Source organism: Coregonus clupeaformis, chromosome 24 (assembly GCF_020615455.1).
Source record: "Coregonus clupeaformis isolate EN_2021a chromosome 24, ASM2061545v1, whole genome shotgun sequence".
Lineage (NCBI taxonomy): Eukaryota > Metazoa > Chordata > Actinopteri > Salmoniformes > Salmonidae > Coregonus > Coregonus clupeaformis.
Window position 1 is genome coordinate 3596397 of NC_059215.1, and position 25257 is coordinate 3621653.

The 25257-nt window shown below is 44.1% G+C and overlaps 1 protein-coding gene across 1 annotated transcript in view; it reads left to right on the plus strand.

The window, feature by feature from the left end:
- Window positions 1–25257, plus strand: part of LOC121537727 (rho guanine nucleotide exchange factor 12) — a 164832-nt gene that overhangs the window by 95312 nt on the left and 44263 nt on the right. Inside the window, exons 9-13 of the mRNA XM_045206985.1 lie at window positions 19302–19421; window positions 19711–19833; window positions 20360–20485; window positions 20599–20697; window positions 21304–21414. Coding sequence (XP_045062920.1) covers window positions 19302–19421; window positions 19711–19833; window positions 20360–20485; window positions 20599–20697; window positions 21304–21414 — 579 coding nt within the window. The remainder of the gene's footprint in view (window positions 1–19301; window positions 19422–19710; window positions 19834–20359; window positions 20486–20598; window positions 20698–21303; window positions 21415–25257) is intronic.

Here is a 25257-nt window from a genome sequence, read left to right on the forward strand (position 1 = left end):
AGGAATACTTTCACCAAATTGCCTAAATGGATTCTCTGAACATGTTCTCACCAAGTTCCCCTATTAGGAAAACCATGTACAGTATTAAATTGCCTATTGTTGTATAATAAAGATAACCTTTCACATTGAACAGCTACAGTGCTGTTCATTGCTTACGCCCATTTAGCATCGTTCACACCCTCTAAACCAGGGGTGTCAAACTCATTTTAGCTCAGGGGCCACATGGAGGAAAATCTATTCCCAAGTGGGCCGGACCGGAAAAATCATGGTATATATAACTTAAAAACAACAACTTCAGATTGTTTTCTTTGTTTTAATACGATCAACATACAACATAAAGCTGGAGCCTGAGGACAGTGTGTCCAAAATAGTACAAGCACAACATCACTATTAATCATAAAACACGTCAAGTTTATTTGAAAATTCTAAAGAAAAAGAACACACAATGCCTCAGTGATTAACAGAACTGTTTCACAGATCACATAACTATATCAGGGTGTCATTTCTCAGGCAGAAATGTAGATAAAAATAATGAAATCCTGTTCCCCAAACAAGTGCAAGAACCACAGAGTCAAGAATAGGTTAAATATACAAATAAAATAAAAACAATTAAAAACAATAGCACATCAACATAAAAACATATAAACATAAAGCTGGAGCCTGAGGACAGTGTCCAAAAGCACAACATCACTATTAATCATAAAACACCTCAAGTTATTTGAAAGTTCTGAGGACAAAGAACACACAAACACACAATGCCTCAGTGATTCACAGAAGTATATCACAGATCACAGAACTATATCAGGGTGTCATTTCTCAGGCAGAAATGTAGATAAAAATAATGAAATCCTGTTCCCCAAACAAGTGCAAGAACCACAGAGTCAAGAATAGGTTAAATATACAAATAAAATAAAATCAATTAAAAACAATAGCACATCAACATAAAAACATATAAACATAAATCTGAAAGCGTTGCTCAAACTCCCGTAACAGTCCCGTTATTTTATCTTTGAACCGCTTCACGTCTGCCACATGTTGGGTCACGCACACATTTTTCAGACAGGGGAAGTGAGCTGCATCACTACCGGCAAGTTGCGTCTCCCACAATGACAGCTTCAACTTGAAAGAACGTATGCTGTCATAATACTGCGTGACAACTTTGTTGCGCCCTTGCAGCTGTTTGTTCAAGTTATTCAGGTGCTCTGTAACATCCACCATAAATGCAAGGTCCTGCATCCATTCTGCGGAATGAAATTCTAACACTGGTTTGCCCTTTTCTTCCATGAACTGTTCAATTTCTTCTCGTAAATCAAAGAAACGCCTCAGCACAGCACCTCGGCTTAACCATCTTACCTCAGTGTGGTATGGCAGGCCATAGATGTGGTCTTTCTCTCTGAGAAGGCTGTCAAACTGACGGTTTTTTTTTTATTTTTATTTCACCTTTATTTAACCAGGTAAGCCAGTTGAGAACAGGTTCTCATTTACAACTGCGACCTGGCCAAGATAAAGCATAGTAGTGCAATAACAAAAAAAAACAACAACACAGAGTTACATATGGGGTAAAAAAACATAAAGTCAGAAATACAACAGAAAATATATATACAGTGTGTGCAAATGTAGCAAGTTATGGAGGTAAGGCAGTAAATAGGCTATAGTGCAGAATAATTACAATAGTATTAACACTGGAATGCTAGATGTGCAAGAGATTATGTGCAAATAGAGATACTGGGGTGCAAAAGAGCAAAATAAATAACAATATAGGGATGAGGTAGTTGGGTGGGCTAATTTCAGATGGGCTGTGTACAGGTGCAGTGATCGGTAAGGTGCTCTGACAACTGATGCTTAAAGTTATTGAGGGAGATAAGAGTCTCCAGCTTCAGAGATTTTTGCAATTCGTTCCAGTCATTGGCAGCAGAGAACTGGAAGGAATGGCGGCCAAAGGAGGTGTTGGCTTTGGGAATGACCAGTGAGATATACCTGCTGGAGCGCAGACTACGGGTGGGTGCTGCTATGGTGACCAATGAGCTAAGATAAGGCGGGATTTGCCTAGCAGTGATTTATAGATGGCCTGGAGCCAGTGGGTTTGACGACGAACATGTAGTGAGGACCAGCCAACAAGAGCGTACAGGTCACAGTGGTGGGTAGTGTATGGGGCTTTGGAGACAAAACGGATGGCACTGTGATAGACTACATCCAATTTGCTGAGTAGAGTGTTGGAGGCTATTTTGTAAATGACATCGCCGAAGTCAAGGATCGGTAGGATAGTCAGTTTTACGAGGGCATGTTTGGCAGCATGAGTGAAGGAGGCTTTGTTGCGAAATAGGAAGCCGATTCTAGATTTAACTTTGGATTGGAGATTCTTTATGTGAGTCTGGAAGTTGAGTTTACAGTCTAACCAGACACCTAGGTATTTGTAGTTGTCCACATACTCTAGGTCAGACCCGTCGAGAGTGGTGATTCTAGTCGGGTGGGCGGGTGCCAGCAGCGTTCGATTGAAAAGCATGCATTTAGTTTTACTAGTGTTTAAGAGCAGTTGGAGGCTACTGAAGGATTGTTGTATGGCATTGAAGCTCGTTTGGAGGTTTGTTAACACAGTGTCCAATGAAGGGCCAGATGTATACAAAATGGTGTCGTCTGCGTAGAGGTGGATCTGAGAGTCACCAGCAGCAAGAGCGACATCATTGATATACACGGAGAAAAGTGTCGGCCCAAGAATTGAACCCTGTGGCACCCCCATAGAGACTGCCATAGGTCCAGACAACAGGCCCTCCGATTTGACACACTGAACTCTATCTGAGAAGTAGTTGGTGAACCAGGCGAGGCAGTCATTTGAGAAACCAAGGCTATTTAGTCTGCCAATAAGAATGCGGTGGTTGACAGAGTCGAAAGCCTTGGCCAGGTCGATGAAGACGGCTGCACAGTACTGTCTATTATCAATCGCGGTTATAATATCGTTTAGGACCTTGAGCGTGGCTGAAGTGCACCCGTGACCAGCTCGGAAACCGGATTGCATAGCGGAGAAGGTACGGTGGTATTCGAAATGGTCGATTATCTGTTTGTTAACTTGGCTTTCGAATACTTTCGAAAGGCAGGGCAGGATGGATATAGGTCTGTAGCAATTTGGATCTAGAGTGTCATCCCCCTTTGAAGAGGGGGGATGACCGCGGCAGCTTTCCAATCTCTGGGGATCTCAGACGTTATGAAAGAGAGGTTGAACAGACTAGTAATAGGGGTAGCGACAATTTCGGCGGCTAGTTTTAGAAAGAAAGGGTCCAGATTGTCTAGCCCAGCTGATTTGTAGGGGTCCAGATTTTGCAGCGCTTTCAAAACATCAGCTGTCTGAATTTGTGTGAAGGAGAAGCGGGGGGCATGGGCAAGTTGCAGCAGAGGGTGCAGAGTTGGTGGCCGGGTTAGTGGTAGCCAGATGGAAAGCATGGCCAGCTGTAGCAAAATGCTTGTTGAAATTCTCGATTATTGTAGATTTATCGGTGGTGATAGTGTTTCCTAGCCTCAGTGCAGTGGGCAGCTGGGAGGAAGTGCTCTTATTCTCCATGGACTTTACAGTGTCCCAAAACTTTTTGGAGTTAGTGCTACAGGATGCAAATTTCTTTTTGAAAAAGTTAGCCTTTGCTTTCCTGACTGCTTGTGTATATTGGTTCCTGACTTCCCTGAAAAGTTGCATATCGCGGGGGCTATTTGATGCTAATGCTGTACGCCACAGGATGTTTTTGTGCTGGTCAAGGGCAGTCAAGTCTGAGGAGAACCAGGGGCTATATCGGTTCTTAGTTCTGTATTTTTTGAATGGGGCATGTTTATTTAAGATTGAGAGGAAATTACTTTTAAGGAACAACCAGGCATCCTCTACTGACGGAATGAGATCTATATCCATCCAGGATACCTGGGCCAGGTCAATTAGGAAGGCCTCCTCGCTAAAGTGTTTTAGGGAGCGTTTGACAGTGATGAGGGGTGGTCGTTTGACCGCGGACCCGTTACGGACGCAGGCAATAAGGCAGTGATCGCTGAGATCCTGGTTGAAGACAGCTGAGGTGTATTTAGAGGGTATGTTAGTCAGGATGATATCTATGAGGGTACCCATGTTTACGGATTTAGGGTTGTACCTGGTAGGTTCGTTGATAATTTGCGTGAGGTTGAGGGCATCTAGCTTGGATTGTAGGATGGCTGGGGTATTAAGCATATCCCAATTTAGGTCACCAAGCAGTACAAACTCTGAGGATAAATGGGGGCAATCAATTCACATATGGTGTCCAGGGCACAGCTGGGGGCTGAGGGGGGTCTGTAGCAAGCGGCAACAGTGAGAGACTTATTTCTGGAAAGGTGGATTTTTAGAAGTAGAAGCTCAAACTGTTTGGGCACAGACCTGGATAGTATGATAGAGCTCTGCAGGCTATCTCTACAGTAGATTGCAACTCCACCCCCTTTGGCAGTTCTATCTAGACAGAAAATGTTATAGTTGGGGATGGAAATTTCAGAATTTTTGGTGGCCTTCCTGAGCCAGGATTCAGACACTGCTAGAACATCAGGGTTGGCAGAGTGTGCTAACGCAGTGAATAACTCAAACTTAGGAAGTAGACTTCTGATATTTATGTGCAAGAAACCAAGACTTTTGCGATTACAGAAGTCATCAAATGATAGCGCCTGGGGAGTAGGAGTGATACTGAGGGCTGCAGGGCCTGGGTTAGCCTCTACATCACCAGAGGAACAGAGGAGGACTAGAATAAGGATACGGCTAAAGGCTTTAAGAACTGGTCTTCTAGTGCGTTGGGTACATAGAATAAAGGGGGGCAGATTTCCGGGTGTTATAGAAAAGATTCAGGGCATTATGTACAGACAAGGATATGGAAGGATATGAGTAAAGTGGAGGTAACCCTAAGCGTTGGGTAACAATGAAAGAGATAGCATCGCTAGAGTCATCAATTGAGTCGGTCTCCGCGTGTATAGGGGGAGGTGCAAATGAGCTATCTAAGGCAGGTTTAGCTAGGCTGGGGGTCTACAGTGATATAGTACAATTAGAAATAACCGAAACAACAATAAACTAACCATGTTTGGGCTGAGGCTAAACATAAACAGGATGTAGTACCGTAAAAAGGAACAGTCCAGCAGATATCAGCTGTATAGCTGAGTTATCATAAGGTCCGGTGGTGAAGCACTAGTAAGAGGCCACGGCTAGCGTGTGCTAGCGGGCCAGGGCTATCAGATGGATGGAATCTTCGTGGTTAACGTCGTAACCACATCAGACGATTTCGTCGGCAGACCAGTCGTGTAGGATCGGCGGGGCTCCGTGTCAACACTAGGTGGTCCCGTCCGGTTGACAGAGAGGTAGATAGCCGGGAGATGGGCGATGGGCCTAGTTCAGGATGATTAGCCAGGCCACAGCGTCCATTTAGTTGAAGCTAGCTGGTAGCGATGAATCCGGAGTTAAAGGTCCAGTGATTCAGTGATTCCGGCGGAAAAACTGATATGTTCTGGGTCGATAACGCGCTGTGCAGACTGGCCGAATATCCGGTGATCAATGTCCAGTGATTAAAATGAATCCCGCAGAAAAAAATCAAATGTCCTGGGTGAAACACCGCTAGCTGTGGCTAATAGCAAATAGCAAGTAGCTAGTTAGCTGGCTAGCTAGTTTCAACTGGAGATTCTAGATTCTAGATAAAAGTAAGTCAAGGTAAGTCAATAATAGAATCCGTTCCACATTGAGTGAGGCGGGTTGCAGGAAAGTATATCTTGTAGAAGGATGAAAAGTCTGATAGGGAAATATGTACGAAAAAATAGGGTATTTACAGGCTATTTACAGACAGACGATAAAAACACAACTGCACTACTACGCCATCTTGGAATTGGTGATTCAGGCTTCTGGATCGGATGAAATTAACAGTTTGGATGACCACCTTCATGACGTTATCCATCTTTAATGACTTGCAACACAAAGCCTCCTGGTGCAAAATACAGTGAAAAGTAAAAAAATCACGTCCTCCATTTGCAGATTGCACTTTCTCTCTGAACTTTGTCACAACGCCTGCTTTTTTCCCGATCATTGAGGGCGCACCATCTGTAGCCAGGCTGACAGCGCGGGACCAGTCCACTCCGACCCTGTCCAGCGCGCCGGGCGAGTGCGGTAAAAATATCAGCTGCTGTCGTTGTATCTGTCATCGGCACCAACTCCACGAACTCCTCGGTGACGGTCAATGTGTCATCAACTCCGCGGATGAAAATGGCCAGTTGTGCAACATCTGTAATGTCCATGCTTTCATCAATTGCAACCGAAAACGCAATAAATGACTTTACTTTTTGCTTCAACTGGCTGTCCAAATCCACTGAAAGATCGGAAATCCTGTCTGCAACTGTGTTTCTTGTCAGGCTGATATTTGCAAAAGCCTGCCGCTTTTCAGGGCACACAATCTCCGCTGCCTTCATCATGCATGTTTTTACAAATTCACCCTCACTAAATGGTTTTGAAGCCACTGCGATTTCATTAGCAATGAGGTAGCTAGCTTTCACTGCAGCGTCACTGATGTCTCGGCTGTGAGTAAACACAGACTGCTGTTTCTTCAGACCAGCCAACAGTTCATTCACCTTCTCTCATCTCCGCTGTCCTTGAAAGTTGTCATATTTGTCGGCATGAAGACTCACATAGTGGCGACGAAGGTTATATTCTTTCAGCACTGCAACATGCTCTGAACACACCAAACATACAGCTTTCCCATTCAATTCCGTGAATAAATAGGATGACCATTTTTCTTGGAACACTCTGCACTCTGCGTCCACTTTTCTCTTTTTTGACAGAGACATATTGGGGCAATGAGGGTGCCAAAGCACATAATGTTAAAAGTAGAAGCCGTAATAAATATCGCGGGCAAAACAAAGTAGCTCATTGGCTGCACGTGCTTGACCTACTTGCTCTGCCCCGGTATAAACAGTATGCTTGCTTAACACAATTGCTATTGCGCCATCCAGTGGACACAATTGGAACAGCAGTTTATTTTATTGAAAAATTGCAGCGCATTTTTATACTTTACAAAATTATTATTATTATTATTAAAAAAAAAATCAAAATCATCTCGCGGGCCGGATTAAACCCGTTTGCGGGCCTGATCCGGCCCGCGGGCCGGACGTTTGACACCCCTGCTCTAAACCCTTAGACCCACCTAGGGCTGTTGAGGTGACCTCATTACCGCCACACATTTAAAAGAAAAATCATTTAGCAGATGCTCTTATCCAGAGCAACTTACAATAGTGAGTGCGTGCATCTTTCATACTGGTCCCCCATGGGAAGCGAACCCACAACCCTGGCATTGCAAGCACAATGCTTTGCCAACTGAGCCACACCGGACCGTCATGGTAATCTCCTCTTATGCACTCTGGACATTCGTTGGTGGTACCCAACTCGTTTAAAGAGTTAGCCCACAATTATAGTGAATTTGTATTTGATTTTGAATAGCCTAGTAATAGGGCATATTTTTTCTCATATATGATGACACATTATCTTTAGTTACAGAATATCTCACCACCTTGCGTTTACATCTCCTCTCTCTCCTTCATTCATTTCTCGAGCATGCAGAGAGAGGGGCTGTCAACAGTTTAATGAAATATGTTTCCTTGTGAAAACATGTTACTATCGATGTTCCCGAACAGATTTCACTTGCTTTCCCAAAATAAGCACTGGGTAGCTGCAGGAACAGGGTTGGAGAGCCCATGGCATACAGAGTTTGGGCAGAATATCAACTGTCGCGCAGCGAGAGGCTACATGCTCCTCAAACAGTGATTTATGCGTGGAGTGAAATAACCTGAGTAGCCTACCCAGCATGAAAAACTAACCGGCGGGAAAGCGGCCTCCATTCGCTAATCGAGTGCATACGGATTACCTGTCCCTGTTCCGGCCCATTTGATAATGGTCCATTCTAAATGTAAACTAATTTTACATACAGTATTAGTAAAGGCATTGAGAAAAGTTTGATTGTTGAAAATGTGATCACTTGATAAGAGAACAGCGTTTGCAGCCTGAGGCAAGGAACATAGCACAAGCTTTTTTTGTGACTTTCTCAAACCGTCAATAGCCTACAGTCGCATCATGCAGCCCATATATGTTCTGATTTCTAAGGTATTCTAAGGTTTGTATCATTCAACTAAAGTTGCCAAATAACTCTAAATCTAGTGTATAGGACCTGTTTCAAATGATCACTTTTACGCTCAACATAGCCACTTCATATGCACACTTGCTCCTGAATAGGAAAATATCATTTTTATTTTATTCAGCTAAGTTCAATTATATTCTTCTTACTGTAAAATCACAAAATATCCGATAATGGCACAGGACTTACAGTGTATTCGGAAAGTATTCAGACCCCTTTACTTTTTCCACATTTTGTTACATTACAGCCTTATTCTAAAATGGATCAAATAATTTTTTCCCTCATCAATCTACACACAATACCCCATAATGACAAAGCAAAAATAGTTTTTTAAAGTTTTTTACGGACATTTAACATTTACATAAGTATTCAGACCCTTTAGTCAGTACTTTGTTGAAGCACCTTTGGCAGCGATGACAGCCTCAAGTCTTCTTGGGTATAATGCTACAAGCTTGGCACACCTGTATTTGGGGAGTTTCTCCCATTCTTCTCTGCAGATCATCTCAAGCTCTGTCAGGTTGGATGGGGAGCGTCGCTGCACAGCTACTTTCAGGTCTCTCCAGAGATGTTCGATCGGGTTCAAGTCTGGGCTCTGCCTGGGCCACTCAAGGACATTCAGAGACTTGTCCCGAAGCCACTCCTGCATTGTCATGGCTGTGTGCTTAGGGTCGTTGACCTGTTGGAAGGTGAACCTTCGCCCCAGTCTGAGGTCCTGAGCGCTCTAGAGCAGGATCTCTCAGTACTTTGCACCGTTCATCTTTCCCTCATCAAGGATCTCTCAGTATTTTTGCACCGTTCATCTTTCCCTCGATCCTGACTAGTCTCTCAGTCCTGCCGCTGAAAAACATCCCCACAGAATGATACTGCCACCACCATCCTTCACCGTAGGGATGGTATTGGCCAGGTGATGAGCGGTGCCTGGTTTCCTCCAGATGTGACACTTGGCATTCAGGCCAAATACACTGCTCAAAAAAATAAAGGGAACACTTAAACAACACAATGTAACTCCAAGTCAATCACACTTCTGTGAAATCAAACTGTACACTTAGGAAGCAACACTGATTGACAATGAATTTCACATGCTGTTGTGCAAATGGAATAGACAACAGGTGGAAATTATAGGCAATTAGCAAGACACCCCCAATAAAGAAGTGGTTCTGCAGGTGGTGACCACAGACCACTTCTCAGTTCCTATGCTTCCTGGCTGATGTTTTGGTCACTTTTGAATGCTGGCGGTGCTTTCACTCTAGTGGTAGCATGAGACGGAGTCTACAACCCACACGAGTGGCTCAGGTAGTGCAGCTCATCCAGGATGGCACATCAATGCGAGCTGTGGCAAGAAGGTTTGCTGTGTCTGTCAGCGTAGTGTCCAGAGCATGGAGGCGCTACCAGGAGACAGGCCAGTACATCAGGAGACGTGGAGGAGGCCGTAGGAGGGCAACAACCCAGCAGCAGGACCGCTACCTCCGCCTTTGTGCAAGGAGGAGCAGGAGGAGCACTGCCAGAGCCCTGCAAAATTACCTCCAGCAGGCCACAAATGTGCATGTGTCTGCTCAAACAGTCAGAAACGGACTCCATGAGGGTGGTATGAGGGCCCGACGTCCACAGGTGGGGGTTGTACTTACAGCCCAACACCGTGCAGGCCATTTGGCATTTGCCAGAGAACACCAAGATTGGCAAATTCGCCACTGGCGCCCTGTGCTCTTCACAGATGAAAGCAGGTTCACACTGAGCACTTGTGAAAGACGTGACAGAGTCTGGAGACGCCGTGGAGAACGTTCTGCTGCCTGCAACATCCTCCAGCATGACCGGGTTGGCGGTGGGTCAGTCATGGTATGGGGTGGCATTTCTTTGGGGGGCCGCACAGCCCTCCATGTGCTCGCCAGAGGTAGCCTGACTGCCATTAGGTACCGAGATGAGATCCTCAGACCCCTTGTGAGACCATATGCTGGTGCGGTTGGCCCTGGGTTCCTCCTAATGCAAGACAATGCTAGACCTCATGTGGCTGGAGTGTGTCAGCAGTTCCTGCAAGAGGAAGGCATTGATGCTATGGACTGGCCCGCCCGTTCCCCAGACCTGAATCCAATTGAGCACATCTGGGACGTCATGTCTCGCTCCATCCACCAACGCCACGTTGCACCACAGACTGTCCAGGAGTTGGCGGATGCTTTAGTCCAGGTCTGGGAGGAGATCCCTCAGGAGACCATCCGCCACCTCATAAGGAGCATGCCCAGGCGTTGTAGGGAGGTCATACAGGCACATGGAGGCCACACACACTACTGAGCCTCATTTTGACTTGTTTTAAGGACATTACATCAAAGTTGGATCAGCCTGTAGTGTGGTTTTCCACTTTAATTTTGAGGGTGACTCCAAATCCAGACTTCCATGGGTTGATATTTATATTTGTGTCAATACCAGCAGATGTATTCAGGACAACACTGTTATTAAAAGCTGTAGCTACACCTTGCATGTTGTCCATGATGAAAATATGAGTAAATCCATATTCTATGGATCTTTCAGATATATGCGGTAGCAGAGAGCAGGACGTGCCATTTGACCCCTCATTATCTCAACCAATCATGGCTAGGCTAGCGGACTAAACTCCACTCCATGGTGAAGGAAGTTTCTGATTAACTTCACCAACAGCGTTGCGCCGAGAACATGCTTTGTGGTATCTAGCTCTGACTACAAATCAAATCAATTTTCTTTTGTCACATGCACTGAATACAACTGTTGTAGACTTTACCATGAAATGCTTGCTTACGAGCCCTTCTCAACAATGCAGAGTTAAAAAATAAAAGGGTAAAATAGTAACACGAGGAATAAAATAAAATACACAAGAATGGAGCTATCAATGTGCAGAGGTACGAGGTATTTGAGGTAGACGTGAAGGCATGAAGGCAGGGTAAAGTAACTAGGCATCAGGATAGATAATAATAAGAGTAAAATAAAGAACAGAGTAGCAGCAGCAAATGATGAGTGTAAAAGTGTGTGTGAGTGTGTTTTTGTTGTGGGTTTTGTGTGGGAGTGTCAATTTAGTGTGTATATGGTGTGTATATATAGTCTAGTTCGGGTACCATTAATTAACTATTTAGCGTTCTGGCTTTTTAGCGGTCTTATGGCTTGGGGGTAGAAGCTGTCTCGGTGCCTGTTGGTCCGAGAGCCGATGCGCCGATACTGTTTGCCGGACGGTAGCTATGGCTTGGATGGCTGGAGTCTTTCGCAATTTGTTGGGCCTTCCTCTGACACCAACTGATATAGAGGTCCTGGATGGCAGGGAGCTCGGCCCCAGTGATGTACTGGGCTGTCCGCACCACCCTCTGTAGCGCTTTGTGGTCAAGGGCTTTGCATTTGCCATACCAAGCGGTGATGCAGCCTGTCAAGATGCTCTCGATGGTGCAGCTGTATAACTTTTTGAGGATCCGAGTGCCCATGCATCATCTTTTCAGCCTCCTGAGGGGGAAGAGGCGCTGCCGTGCCCTCTTCACGACTGTGCGGGTGTGTGTGGACCATGTTAAGTCCTTAGTGATGTGGACGCCACGGAACTTGAAGCTCTTGACCCGCTCCACAACAGCCCAGTTGATTTGGATGGGGACGTGCTCTTCCCTCTTTCACCTATGGTCCATGGTCGGCTCCTTGGTCTTGCTGACGTTTAGGGAGAGGTTGTTGTCTTGGCACCTCACTGCTAAGTGTCTGACCTCATCCCAGTAGGCTGACTCATTGCCGTCGGTGATCAGGCCTACCACTGTCATGTTGTCAGCAAACTTGATGATGGTGTTGGAGTCTTGCGTGGCCATGCAGTTGTGTTGAAGGTCAGCGTGGCGGTGGTGTTGTTGCCTACCCTCACCACCTGTGGCTGGCCTGTCAGGAAGCCCAGGATCCAGTTGCAGAGGGAGGGGTTCAGTCCCAGGGTCCCTAACTTGGTGATGAGCTTGGAGGGGACTATGGTGTTGAATGCTGAGCTGTCTTTGAACAGAATTCTCACATAGTTATTTCCCTTCTTGTCCAGGTGGGAGAGGGCAGCGTGAAGTGCAATTGAGATTGCGTCATCTATGGATTTGTTGGGGCGGTATGCAAATTGGAGTGGGTCTAGGGTGTCGGGGATGATGGTGTTGATGTGTGTCATGACCAGCCTTTCAAAGCACTTCATAATTACAGATGTGAGTGCAACAGGGTGATAGTCATTTAGGCAGGTTACCTTGGAGCTCTTGGGAACAGGGACAATGGTGGTCAGCTTGAAACATGTTGGGATTACAGACTGGAGTAAAGATTGAAAATGTTTGTGAAGACACTTGGCCTGTGCATTCTTTGACAACACGCCCTGGTATTCCATCTGTGATTGCTAACCTGTTTAAATGTTTTGTTCACATTGGCCATGGAAAGGGAGATCACACAGTCATCCAGAAAAACAGGGGCTTTCACGCAAGGCACAGTGTTATATTCCTCGAAGCAAATATAAAAGGCACTTCGCTCATTTGGGAGTTTTGCGTCGTTGTAATCAGTTATTGTCTGTAAGCCCTTCGACATACGATGCCGAAGGAGATGGCTGCCGTTTTACGGGCTCCTAACCAATTGTGCTATTTTGTGTGTTTTTTCACGTTGTTTGTAACTTATTTTGTACATAATGTTTCTGCCACCGTCTCTAATGACCGAAAAGAGCTTCTGGATATCAGAACAGCGATTACTTACCTCGAACTGGACGAAGGTTTTTTATTTAATGAGTCGGACGCGAAGGATTTACTGCTGATACCGGACCAGGCCCAAATCCCTGTCATTCGCATGAAGAAGAGACACCAATATGGAGGACACAGGTCCGGGTGCCTTGTGAGAATTCGCCAGCTAGTGGGTAACCCGCCGCTACCATCCGTCCTACTGGCCAACATGCAATCGTTGGAGAATAAACTGGATGATCTCCGTTCAAGACTATCCTACCAACGGGACATAAAAAAACGGTAATATCTTATGTTTACCTGTAGTCCCCTGTAGCTCAGTTGGTAGAGCATGGCGCTTGCAACGCCAGGGTTGTGGGTTCGTTTCCCACAGGGGGCAAGTATGAAAATGTATACACTCAATAACTGTAAGTCGTCTGCTAAATGACTAAAATGTAAATGTTTCACTGAGTCGTGGCTGAACGACGACATAGATAAAATACTGTTGTCTGGGTTCTCCGTGCATCGGCAAGACAGAACAGCTGCCTCCGGTAAGACAAGAGGTGGTGGTCTGTGTTCTATTTGTCAATAACAGCTGGTGTGTGAAATGTAATATTAAGGAAGTCTCTAGGTTTTGCTCGCCTGAGGTAGAGTATCTCATGATAAGCTGTAGACCACACTATTTACCAAGAAAGTTTAAATCTATATTTTTCATAGCTGTCTATTTACCACCACAAACCGATGCTGGCACTAAGACCGCACTCAGCGAGCTGTATAAGGCCATAAGCAAACAAGAAAATGCTCATCCAGAGGCGGAACTCCTAGTGGCCGGGGACATAAATGCAAGGAAACTTACATCCGTTTTACATAATTTCTACCAGCATGTCACATGTGCAACCAGAGGAAAAAAAACTCTAGACCACCTTTACTCTACACACAGAGATGCATACAAAGCTCTCCCTCACCCTCCATTTGGAAAATCTGAACATACTTCAATCCTCCTGATTCCTGCTTACAAGCAAAAGTACCAGTGACTTGCTCAATACGGAAGTGGTCAGATGATGCAGAGGCTAAGCTACAGGACTGTTTTGCTAGCACAGACTGGAATATGTTCCGGGATTCATCCGATGGCATTGCGGAGTATACCACATCAATCACCAGCTTCATCAGTAAGTGCATCGATGACGTCATCCCCATAGTGACCGTACATACATACCCCAACCAGAAGCCATGGATTACAGGCAACATCCGCAATGAGCTAAAGGGTAGAGCTACCACTTTCAGTGGGACTCTAACCCGGACGCTTATAAGAATTCCCGCTACGCCCTCCGACGAACCATCAAACAGGCAAAGCGTCAATACAGGACTAAGATTGAATCCTACTACACCGGCTCCGACGCTCGTCAGATGTGGTAGGGGTTGCAAACTATTACGGACTACAAAGGGAAGCCCAGCCGCAAGCTGCCCAGTGACACAAACCTACCAGACGAGCTAAATGACTTCTATGCGCGCTTCGAGGCAAGCAACACTGAAGCATGCATGAGTGCACAATCTGTTCCGGATGACTTTGTGATCACGCTCTCTGTAGCCAATGTGAGTAAGACCTTTAAACAGGTCAACATTCACAAGGCCGCAGGGCCAGACGGATTACCAGGACGTTTACTCAGAGCATGCGCTGACCAACTGGCAAGTGTCTTCACTGACATTTTCATCCTGTCCCTGACCGAGTCTGTAATACCAACATGTTTCAAGCAGACCACCATAGTCCCTGTGCCCAAGAACACCAAGGTAACCTGCCTAAATGACTACCGACCCGTAGCACTCACATCTGTAGCCATGAAGTGCTTTGAAAGGCTAGTCATGGCTCACATAAACAACATCATCCCAGAAACCCTAGATCCACTCCAAATCGCATACCGCCCCAACAGATCCACAGATGACGCAATCTCTATTGCACTCCACACTGCCCTTTCCCACCTGGACAAAATGAACACCTATGTGAGAATGCTGTTCATTGACTACAGCTCAGCGTTCAACACCATAGTGTCCTCAAAGCTCATCACTAAGCTAAAGGACCCTGGGACTAAACACCTCCCTCTGCTACTGGATCCTGGACTTCCTGACGGGCCGCCCCCAGGTGGTAAGGGTAGGCAACCACACATCTGCCACGCTGATCCTCACCACAGGGGCCGCTCAGGGGTGCATGCTTAGTCCCCTTCTGTACTCCATGTTCACCCATGACTGCGTGGCCAAGCACGACTCCAACACCATCATTGCGTTTGCCGACGACACAACGGTGGTAGGCCTGATCACCGACAACGATGAGACAGCCTATAGGGAGGTCAGAGACCTGGCAGTGTGGTGCCAGGACAACAACCCCTCCCTCAACGTGATCAAGACAAAGGAGATGATCGTGGACTACAGGAAAAGGAGGGCAGAGCAGGCCTCCATTCTCATTGACGGGGCTGTAGTGGAGCAGGTTGAAAGCTTCAAGTTCCTTGGTGTCCACATCACCAACAAACTATCATGGTCCAAACACACCAAGAAAGTCGTGAAGAGGGCACAACAACGCCTATTCCCCCTCAGGAGACTGAAAAGATTTGGCATGGGTCCTCAGATCCTCAAAAAGTTATACAGCTGCACCATCGAGAGTAACCTGACTGGTTGCATCACTGCCTGGTATGGCATCTGCTCGGCGTCCTGGCATTGCAAACGCCATGCTCTACCAACTGAGCTACATATTACCTCAATTACCTCAACTAACCTGTAACCCTACACATTGACTCGGTACCGGTACCCCCTGTATATAGCCTCGTTATTTTATTGTTACTCTTTTATTTTTTTTACTTTTGTTTATTTAGTAAATATTTTCTTAACTCTTATTTTTCTTAAAACTGCATTGTTGGTTAAGGGCTTGTAAGTAAGCATTTCACGGTAAGGTCTACACCTGTTGTATTTGGCGCATATGACAAATCAAAGTTGATTTGGTTTGAGCGTCAGAGACGGTGTAATAGGATTCCACCTTCCTCCTAAATTTTCCTTTTGCATGTTTGATGTCTCGTCGGCGGTCGTAGCGGGCTTTCTTGTATGCGTCCATGTCCCTTTCCTTGTAAGCAGTAGCTCTAGCCTTTAGCCCAGCGCGAATATTGCCTATAATCCATGGTTTTTGGTTTATAGTCACTGTGGGGACGACATCGTCTATGCACTTACCTATGTACCTACAAAGATTCGACCAAGGTCAATACTTGTAAATAAAAAAAAAGTTAATTATGAAGCGCCCACCTTGTACCTATGTTTGTCCTCTGTAGTTGCGTGCCTTTCCGTGTTTGCTGCATTCCATGCTTTTTCAATAAACGTTCATCAAATACCACCACGACTGTTTCCTTGTTGAGATTCAATGAACACGTGCGCATTTGCGCTGAGTTGCCGTCTTAGAGAAACAGCAATGAGCAAACAGTCGGTGGTTGTATTTGATTAACATTTATAGAAAAAGTATGGATTTCAGCAAACATAGAAAGGCACGCAGCTTTAATATTACTTTTTTCCCCCTACCCTACCATCCCTACACTGATTGGAGTAAACTAACGGACAACAATACTTCTACTGCTATTTACAGCTAGTTTTGCTCATTTCTACCGTACCTGTAGTTAAATAATTATACATGTATTCGTAATTTCCTCTTTCTTCAAGTGTAGGATTTTGACCCACAGCAGCCAATCCACCATTCATTCTGATCTTAACTCCAACCCTCCGATGTCCACAGATTAACCCATCTTTCCCATTGCCATTTTGCTATTTCCTTTCGCAATACATCCCTCCTTTTTACTATGATGTCTTACGAGGGTCCTGAACCTCCCTATTTGTAACATTTCTACCGATATTGCCCTAAAAATAACAACTTTATCAAAGAGTATAATGATATTACCCATTGATTGATCGTGGATTTTCAGATCCCCTAACAATACCGTTTGCAGGTCCATCTGAACCCTGATATTATGACATAACAACCATTCCTGGATCTGACTCCAAAAGCGAGCCACCGACTGACAGTACCATACAAATGTTCTGAGTCTGTTTCCTCATGGCAGAGTCCGCACAAGGCTGACTGTTCATGCCCCATATATTGAGCATTCTTTTTGTAGCAAGTATTTTATATAATAGCTTCAATTGAAACAAACAGATTGATGTGTCAATTATTGTTTTATATGTCAGTTCATAGTCCCGATGCCAAGGTATTGGGACATCAAAAACCTGTTCCTAACTGACTTGAATTTTATACGGTATTGCTATCAAACCTTTTGACTTTAAGTGAAACGGATACATTTAGGCTTATCATTTTAAGCCATTTATGAATTTCAATTGGTGGCAGACAGACTCATTCTATAAGTAAATGTCTCTTCCAATTTTGTGGCAGAGCCGCGATGAGTTGGTTATAATTTTGTATTGAGCATATACCTCCATACACTGTTGTTAGTTGCTTGTGTGACATAATTTTACCATTCTTGTTTACAATGTCCTTCATAAATATTATAACCTTGAACATTTTTTTGAAGAAAATTCTTTTTTTCTCTATCAGTACATTGGAGTTTAGCCATATTATTTGCTGTAATATTAGATCTGCCTTTTCTGGAGGATGAAATTGAAATTGTAGCCAACGCTGTATGACTTCATTAAAAAGGATACTTTAAAACATGGATCCATTATCAATCCACTGAACATTTTAGTTTTAATCTGCAAAACACCAAAGAGCCCTGTCTTAAACATAGGATGGGCCTCTTTTAGTAGCTTGCTGGAAAACCAGTTTGGATTTAGATACACATTTTGTACAATAAAGGCTTTAAGAGAGATGTTTGTTTTATTTAATAGTTGTAACTCTCCAAACTCATGTTCATTATACATGTGCTCATTTAACTTTATCTGGTTTGACATTCCAAATAAAGTGAAATATATTTTTCTCGCATGATTTGAAACAGGATTCTCCTGGAACCATGAATAAATTTGTAAACTGCGATATCACTAGAGAATTAATCTAGGTATTCTTCCTGCAAATAGATTGAATCTTGAAACCGTGGAGAGGGAACTTTGCTAAGTTTTCGATCAAAATTAATCGTTGCAAGATCGCTAAACTTTTCCGGGATAAAGTTTGTATCTTTTCGACTTCACCATCTGCCCATTTAACCGGGAGACCACATGGCAATTTAAAGTTTGTATCTTTTAGAGACCCCAATCCATAATATAGTACACTTATTGTAGTTGGGTTTTAGTCCAGAGAAACTGGAGAAATTATCCAGGTCCTCAATGAGGACCTTAAAGATTGAGGACTCAAGAGAACTTGAATCATTGGCATAGATTGATACTTTTGTCACTAATCCCTTCATTTTTAGCCCCTTAATGGTATCATTAGCCAGAATGCTAAATATTTAAAGCTAACAGTTCAATGGCCATAATAAATAGGTATGGTGACAGAGGGCAACCTTGTTTTATGCCTCTTGACAATTCAAAGTTCTCAAAGAAGTAACCGTTATTTATTATTTTGTTGTACGTGACCTTTACCCATTTTATGAAAGATTCTCCAAAGTTGAAAAAATCCAGTCACTTATAAACAGATTGTAGACCTGGTTTCTAGTGGTTGTCTAATGTTGTCTCCAAAATATCTTCCTTTTAAGAATCCCATCTGATCATGATGAATAATGTTCGGTAGGGCCTTTTTGGTTCTATGAGCAATACAAGAGAACATTTGTTTAAAACATTTTACTTCCTCATTCAAGATCTCTGTTGGTGAGATAAGGATTCTCCATCATTTGTAACAATCTTTTGTAGGTTCTTTTTGGTTGCGTTTCTATATTGAAGGTTCAGGAAAAACGTTGATGCATTTTTTGCCGTTCTCTATCCAATTTTTTATTTTTTTATTTTTTGTAAATGAAACCTAATCTTTCCTGAATAAGTTCCTCAAAGTCCTTTTGTTTTGCCTCTAGAATATTCAGTGCTTCTGTAATGTGTAATGTTAGATTTTATATTTCTGCTGTAAGTCTTTTCTGTTTCTGTTGTAAGTCTTTTCTGTTATGAATTCCTTTCGTTTTTGTTAAGAAAGTAGTGGTTACATTTCCCAAAAGCCAATCATTCTTAGCACTAAACAGATACACTACAGTTACCATGTGTAACCACTGATAAACACTGATCACATCTTGCCCTCCCCTTACTTTCACTTCCTTGAATGAAAGACCATGAACTAAAACTAGGACTGTGGGAACTGGACACATTAACACGCATGTACACTCGTACACTCGTACACACACACTCACACACTCACACAGTCACACACACACACACACACACACACACACACACACACACACACACACACACACACACACACACACACACACACACACACACACACACGCACACACACACACACACACACACACACACACTACACCACCTCTTCTCTCTTTTCCCCCTCCCTTCCTGTGTGTTATGTCACGTTATGTCACTTTATGTCCAGGCTATGAAGGAGGAGTACAGCAGGAACCCCACAGAGAAACTACTGAAGGACATCCAGGAGGCCAAGAAACACATTCCTCTGCTGCATGGCCAGCTCAGCAAGGCCACAGGCACACCTCAGGTATACACACCTACGTATGCACATACACACATACATATGTTCACACACACACGTGTACGTGCATACGTATACAAGCACACACAAAAACACTTACACAATGACACTCTCTCTCCCATAGACACACACACACACATACACACACAAACACTCTCTTGCTGTCTCTATCTCACAGGGACAGACACACTCTCAAAGGGACAGCCCAGTTACTGCCTGGCCTGCCACACATTTATGGTAGGCGTGTGTGACACACAACTCTAACGATTGTGTGTGTGTGTGATTGTGTTTTCAGGATGGCTCCCTCTCCCCCTGGGACAGTGAGGTGGAGGAGGGGGGCGTTGGGGCGGCCGATGGAGAGCAGACCCCCTCCTCGCTGGTAGAGAGCGGCAGCGATGGAACCTGGACCAATAACACTGTGAGTCAACCTGGCCAATTAGCCTGTCTGTTATTATCACCAACAGATGCTCCATGACAACTACATGTGAATTGGTATTCTGAATACAATACCATTGTACTGAAATAAAAAATAAAAATAATAATCCTATGTTTTATTGTCGCATACACCCGATAGGTGCTGTGAAATGTGCCTTTACAGGGTCAGCCAGGCGCCCGTGGAGCAAATTAAGGAGAAGTGCCTTGCTCAAGGGCACATCAACAGATTTTTCACCTTGTCGGCTTGGGTATTCAAACCAGTGACCTTTCGGTTACTGGGCCAATGCTCTAACCGCTAAGCTACCTGCCAACCAGGGTTAGGGTCCATTCCATTTCAATTTGGTCAAATCAGGAAGTAAACTGAAATGCCAATTCCTATTTTCCTCAATGCTTTTCTATCAGAAAGTTTTACTGGAACATGTGGTATCGCTACCACAATGCCCATTCAAAATTGGAGACTGGCAAATGTTATACAGTATATGAATGGTGTGTGTGTCTCTCTATTTCAGGTGTCTCCCAGTCCCCTCCCTGAGAGTCCGTGCCAAAGAGAGACCCCCTGCCACAGCCCAAAGACCACCCCCCGAGACAGCCTCAACTCCTGCCCCTCGCATGACGCCGAGGACACGCCGGACTTGGTGAGACACACACACAGACGCCCACACAGACACTGTATATTTGTTGTTTACTCCAAACACTAGATTTAGAAGGAAGTAATGCTCATGTCTGTGTGTGTGTATGTGCGAATTAGAACTGTAACTTCCAGTGTAGTGTGGGCAGTCCCTCGTCTCGTCTCAACCCCCAGATCATCGGAGCAGAGGACGACTACTTTGATACAGAGCATAAAGAGGTACTGGTGGACTACTGCTAGACAGCTGGCTAACTGTCGGGTCTGTCTGGCTTTGTCTGGCTCTGTCTTTCTGGCTCTTTCTGTCTGTCTTTGTCTGTCTGGCTCTGTCTGACTGTCTGGCTGGCTGACTGTCTCTGGCTGTCTATCTCTCTCTCTCTCTCTCTCTCTCTCTCTCTCTCTCTCTCTCTCTCTCTATCTCTCATTTTGTGCCTGTCTGTCTCATTCTCTCAATGACTCTCTCTCTTAGCAAGCCTGGGAAAATAAAGCCAGAACGGCCCATAGGGGCAGGAGCTCTCCTAATTCTGTAGCGTGAGGCAGCTTGATGTAAAAGTACACCCCCTGGACAGGTCGCTAGTCTGTCGCAGCGCCTTACCGCAATCCATCTCCTTAATGCTGAATGCCAAGCAGAGAGGCATCAGGTCCCATTTTTAGAGTCTGGTATGATTCAACCGGGTATCGAACCCCCAACCTCTCAATCTCAGGATGAAAACACTTTAACCACAAGACAACTGAGTTGGTATCTCTTTCTCTCTTACTCAACTATACCTTTCTGTTGATCTCTACCCTCTCTCTCTCTTTCTCTCTATCTATCTCCCTGTCTCTCAGATCAACGGTCAGTGTAGTTGTTTCCAGAGTATAGAGCTGCTCAAGTCTCGGCCCGCTCACCTGGCCGCCTTCCTCCATCACGTGGTCTCTCAGTTTGACCCTGCGCCTCTGGTAAGACCACCACATACAGTGGGGAGAACAAGTATTTGATACACTGCTGATTTTGCAGGTTTTCCTACTTACAAAGCATGTAGAGGTCTGTAATATTTATCATAGGTACACTTCAACTGTGAGAGACGGAATCTAAAACAAAAATCCAGAAAATCACATTGTATGATTTTTAAGTAATTAATTTGCATTTTATTGCATGACATAAGTATTTGATCACCTACCAACCAGTAAGAATTCTGGCTCTCACAGACTTGTTAGTTTTTCTTTAAGAAGCCCTCCTGTTCTCCACTCATTACCTGTATTAACTGCACCTGTTTGAACTCGTTACCTGTATAAAAGACACCTGTCCACACACTCAATCAAACAGACTCCAACCTCTCCACAATGGCCAAGACCAGAGAGCTGTGTAAGGACATCAGGGATAAAATTGTAGACCTGCACAAGGCTGGGATGGGCTACAGGACAATAGGCAAGCAGCTTGGTGAGAAGGCAACAACTGTTGGCGCAATTATTAGAAAATAGAATAAGTTCAAGATGACGGTCAATCACCCTCGGTCTGGGGCTCCATGCAAGATCTCACCTCGTGGGGCATCAATGATCATGAGGAAGGTGAGGGATCAGCCCAGAACTACACGGCAGGACCTGGTCAATGACCTGAAGAGAGCTGGGACCACAGTCTCAAAGAAAACCATTAGTAACACACTACGCCGTCATGGATTAAAATCCTGCAGCGCATGCAAGGTCCCCCTGCTCAAGCCAGCGCATGTCCAGGCCCGTCTGAAGTTTGCCAATGACCATCTGGATGATCCAGAGGAGGAATGGGAGAAGGTCAAGTGGTCTGATGAGACAAGAATAGAGCTTTTTGGTCTAAACTCCACTCGCCATGTTTGGAGGAAGAAGAAGGATGAGTACAACCCCAAGAATACCATCCCAACCATGAAGCATGGAGGTGGAAACATCATTTTTGGGGGATGCTTTTCTGCAAAGGGGACAGGACGACTGCACCTTATTGAGGGGAGGATGGATGGGGCCATGTATCGCGAGATCTTGGCCAACAACCTCCCTCAGTAAGAGCATTGAAGATGGGTTGTGGCTGGGTCTTCCAGCATGACAACGACCTGAAACACACAGCCAGGGCAACTAAGGAGTGGCTCCGTAAGAAGCATCTCAAGGTCCTGGAGTGGCCTAGCCAGTCTCCAGACCTGAACCCAATAGAAAATCTTTGGAGGGAGCTGAAAGTCCGTATTGCCTAGCGACAGCCCCGAAACCTGAAGGATCTGGAGAAGGTCTGTATGGAGGAGTGGGCCAAAATCCCTGCTGCAGTGTGTGCAAACCTGGTCAAGACCTACAGGAAACGTATGATCTCTGTAATTACAAACAAAGGTTTCTGTACCAAATATTAAAGTTCTACTTTTCTGATGTATCAAATATTTATGTCATGCAATAAAATGCAAATTAATTACTTAAAAATCATACAATGTGATTTTCTGGATTTTTGTTTTAGATTCCGTATCTCACAGTTGAAGTGTACCTATGATAAAAATTACAGACCTCTACATGCTTTGTAAGTAGGAAAACCTCGGCAGTGTATCAAATAAAAAAATCGGCAGTGTATCAAATACTTGTTCTCCCCACTGTATGTATATACACACACACAATGTACATATACACACGCGCACACACCAAGGTTATTACAATTTGTGTTTTTCTATTCATTTTTCCATTAGATTCTCTAGTTTTTATTTAGTTGAAGTTTAGGTGTTAGGGACAGAAGGCATGGGTGGGAGGCTAAGAACCATTTGGGTTGTATAGTTTTTTTGTGTTTTTTGAGATGTCACTTCTTGCAACAGGGTGACAGTAATACATAAGGTGATGGGTCAGGTCATAGGTTAGGTTAGCCCATCTTATGACTCCAATACTATATTGGACTCATTCTACGTGCCTTTTGATTAGCTGAGGTGATCTGGTCGAGTGTGAAGTGCTCTATCTAGAAACAAATTATCTTTGGTTGCGAAATGGTTTTGGAAACCTTGAATACTCAACTTAATTATAATCCAAAAATAACTTTACGAATACAAAAGATATTGCATCTTTTGTATTTGTAAAATAATTCCAAAACCGTATTGTACGCTGTGATTATTAACAGTTAGACAGATCGTTGAGACAGTTGTACACATTGGCCCCGCTGTGGTCAATTGTTCAAATGAGAACCTTATGGCTGTATGGCCTTGGATTCTCAAGCGCTAAGGTTATAAAGTCAATCTCAATGTGACTTGGATTTAAAAGGAATAGCATCGACACTGGTGCAAAAAATATGGTGAAAGGAAACTCTCTCTCGCTCATGTTTACACCAACCCATTGCTTTTTAACCTTAGTAGTACATTAAGAAGAATCGAGTTAGCTATAGAGGAATTTTTTTCACCTATTAGCTAGTGATAGCTAGTGATAGTGATACACAAGCAAGGCCTTTTTGAAACATCGCCATCTCTTGGCCACATTTACCCGCCAGATTCAGTAGCTTGAAAACCCCATTAGATTTGTATTTTTATTAGTTTTGTAGTCAAAGATATGTTTCATTATAGTTGTAGTTTTTCAGACGGGTATGTTAATTATTTTATTTCAGTTGACTAAATCGTTTTTTCATGATCAGTTTTAGTTTACTATAATAACCTTGGCTCACACACAAACACACACACACACACACACACACAATCAAAATCCATGCCTAACACACACATGTTCTTACGCTCATTCACAATGCTCATAAAGTACATTCAAAATAGCTACTGTAGGCACATTTCCAATTGAGGATTTACCCCAGTGTTTTACCCAAAAGGCACAGACTTTTCTGTTTCCAATTAAATGTCTAATTTGGAGCCAAGGCAAGACCCTGGGTACTTTTCAGCTGGCATTTACATAACACTGGTTAATTGTGAACTTTAACACCTTCTCACAAAGCAACAGTCTTGAATGATGCAGAGGTTGTTGATTCTGCTCGCCACCAGTCTTAAGTGTCAGATTCCTGTTGGAAACACGAGCGACATTAACATAAAACACTGGCAGCCCACTGGTGTGGGGGTAAGTCTCATTGGAAAAGCACCATAAATGAACTGCAGGGGCTCTATTTTCGTCTGCCGTTAATTTCGTCATGTAAAAACTGGCGCACTGGCATTCTCCAGCGCTAACACCAGATTCAGCAATTTACCTGTCTTATATCAGCTCGCTTGCGCTCAGATGGGCAGGGCAGAAATATTTGAGGTGTGTCCTTAAAAACATTATCCAAAGTGATAATTTCAGGCAGCGCTGATAGGGATATTTAAGACCAACCAAAAGTAGCTGCTTTTGGTGCCTGTATACTTTGTATTTAGAAACCAATGTTTTTTCCCAAGCATAGCCTCCCCTCCTCTCAATGAAGGCTTTTTTTTGTCCTGCCCAAGGCAGTCATGGAGTAGTCAAGACTGTCGATAAAGGGTTTGGCTCCTGAGACCGTTTGGAAATAAATCTTAATCACCAAAGCTTTATTAATATATCACGTTTGAGAGGAGCAAAACAGTGAGCTGACGTTTCCTTTTTATCTATGCATTGTAGGCAGGCCCACGTTATTTGAGCCATGCAGGTCTTGTTTTGGACGTGCATAAAACCCCCTCCATGATGTAGGCTACATGTCCATCAGTGGCGGTCAGTGCCGTTTATGATGAGGGAGGACACATTTTTTTTTAATGAGCATGGCCTTATTTCTATTACAGCATGTTGGACGACTGTCATTCATATTCCATTCACCCAGTTCAATGTAATCGATAGGTTTAGGCTACTACATGACTCAAATTTTCCCTATACCCATCA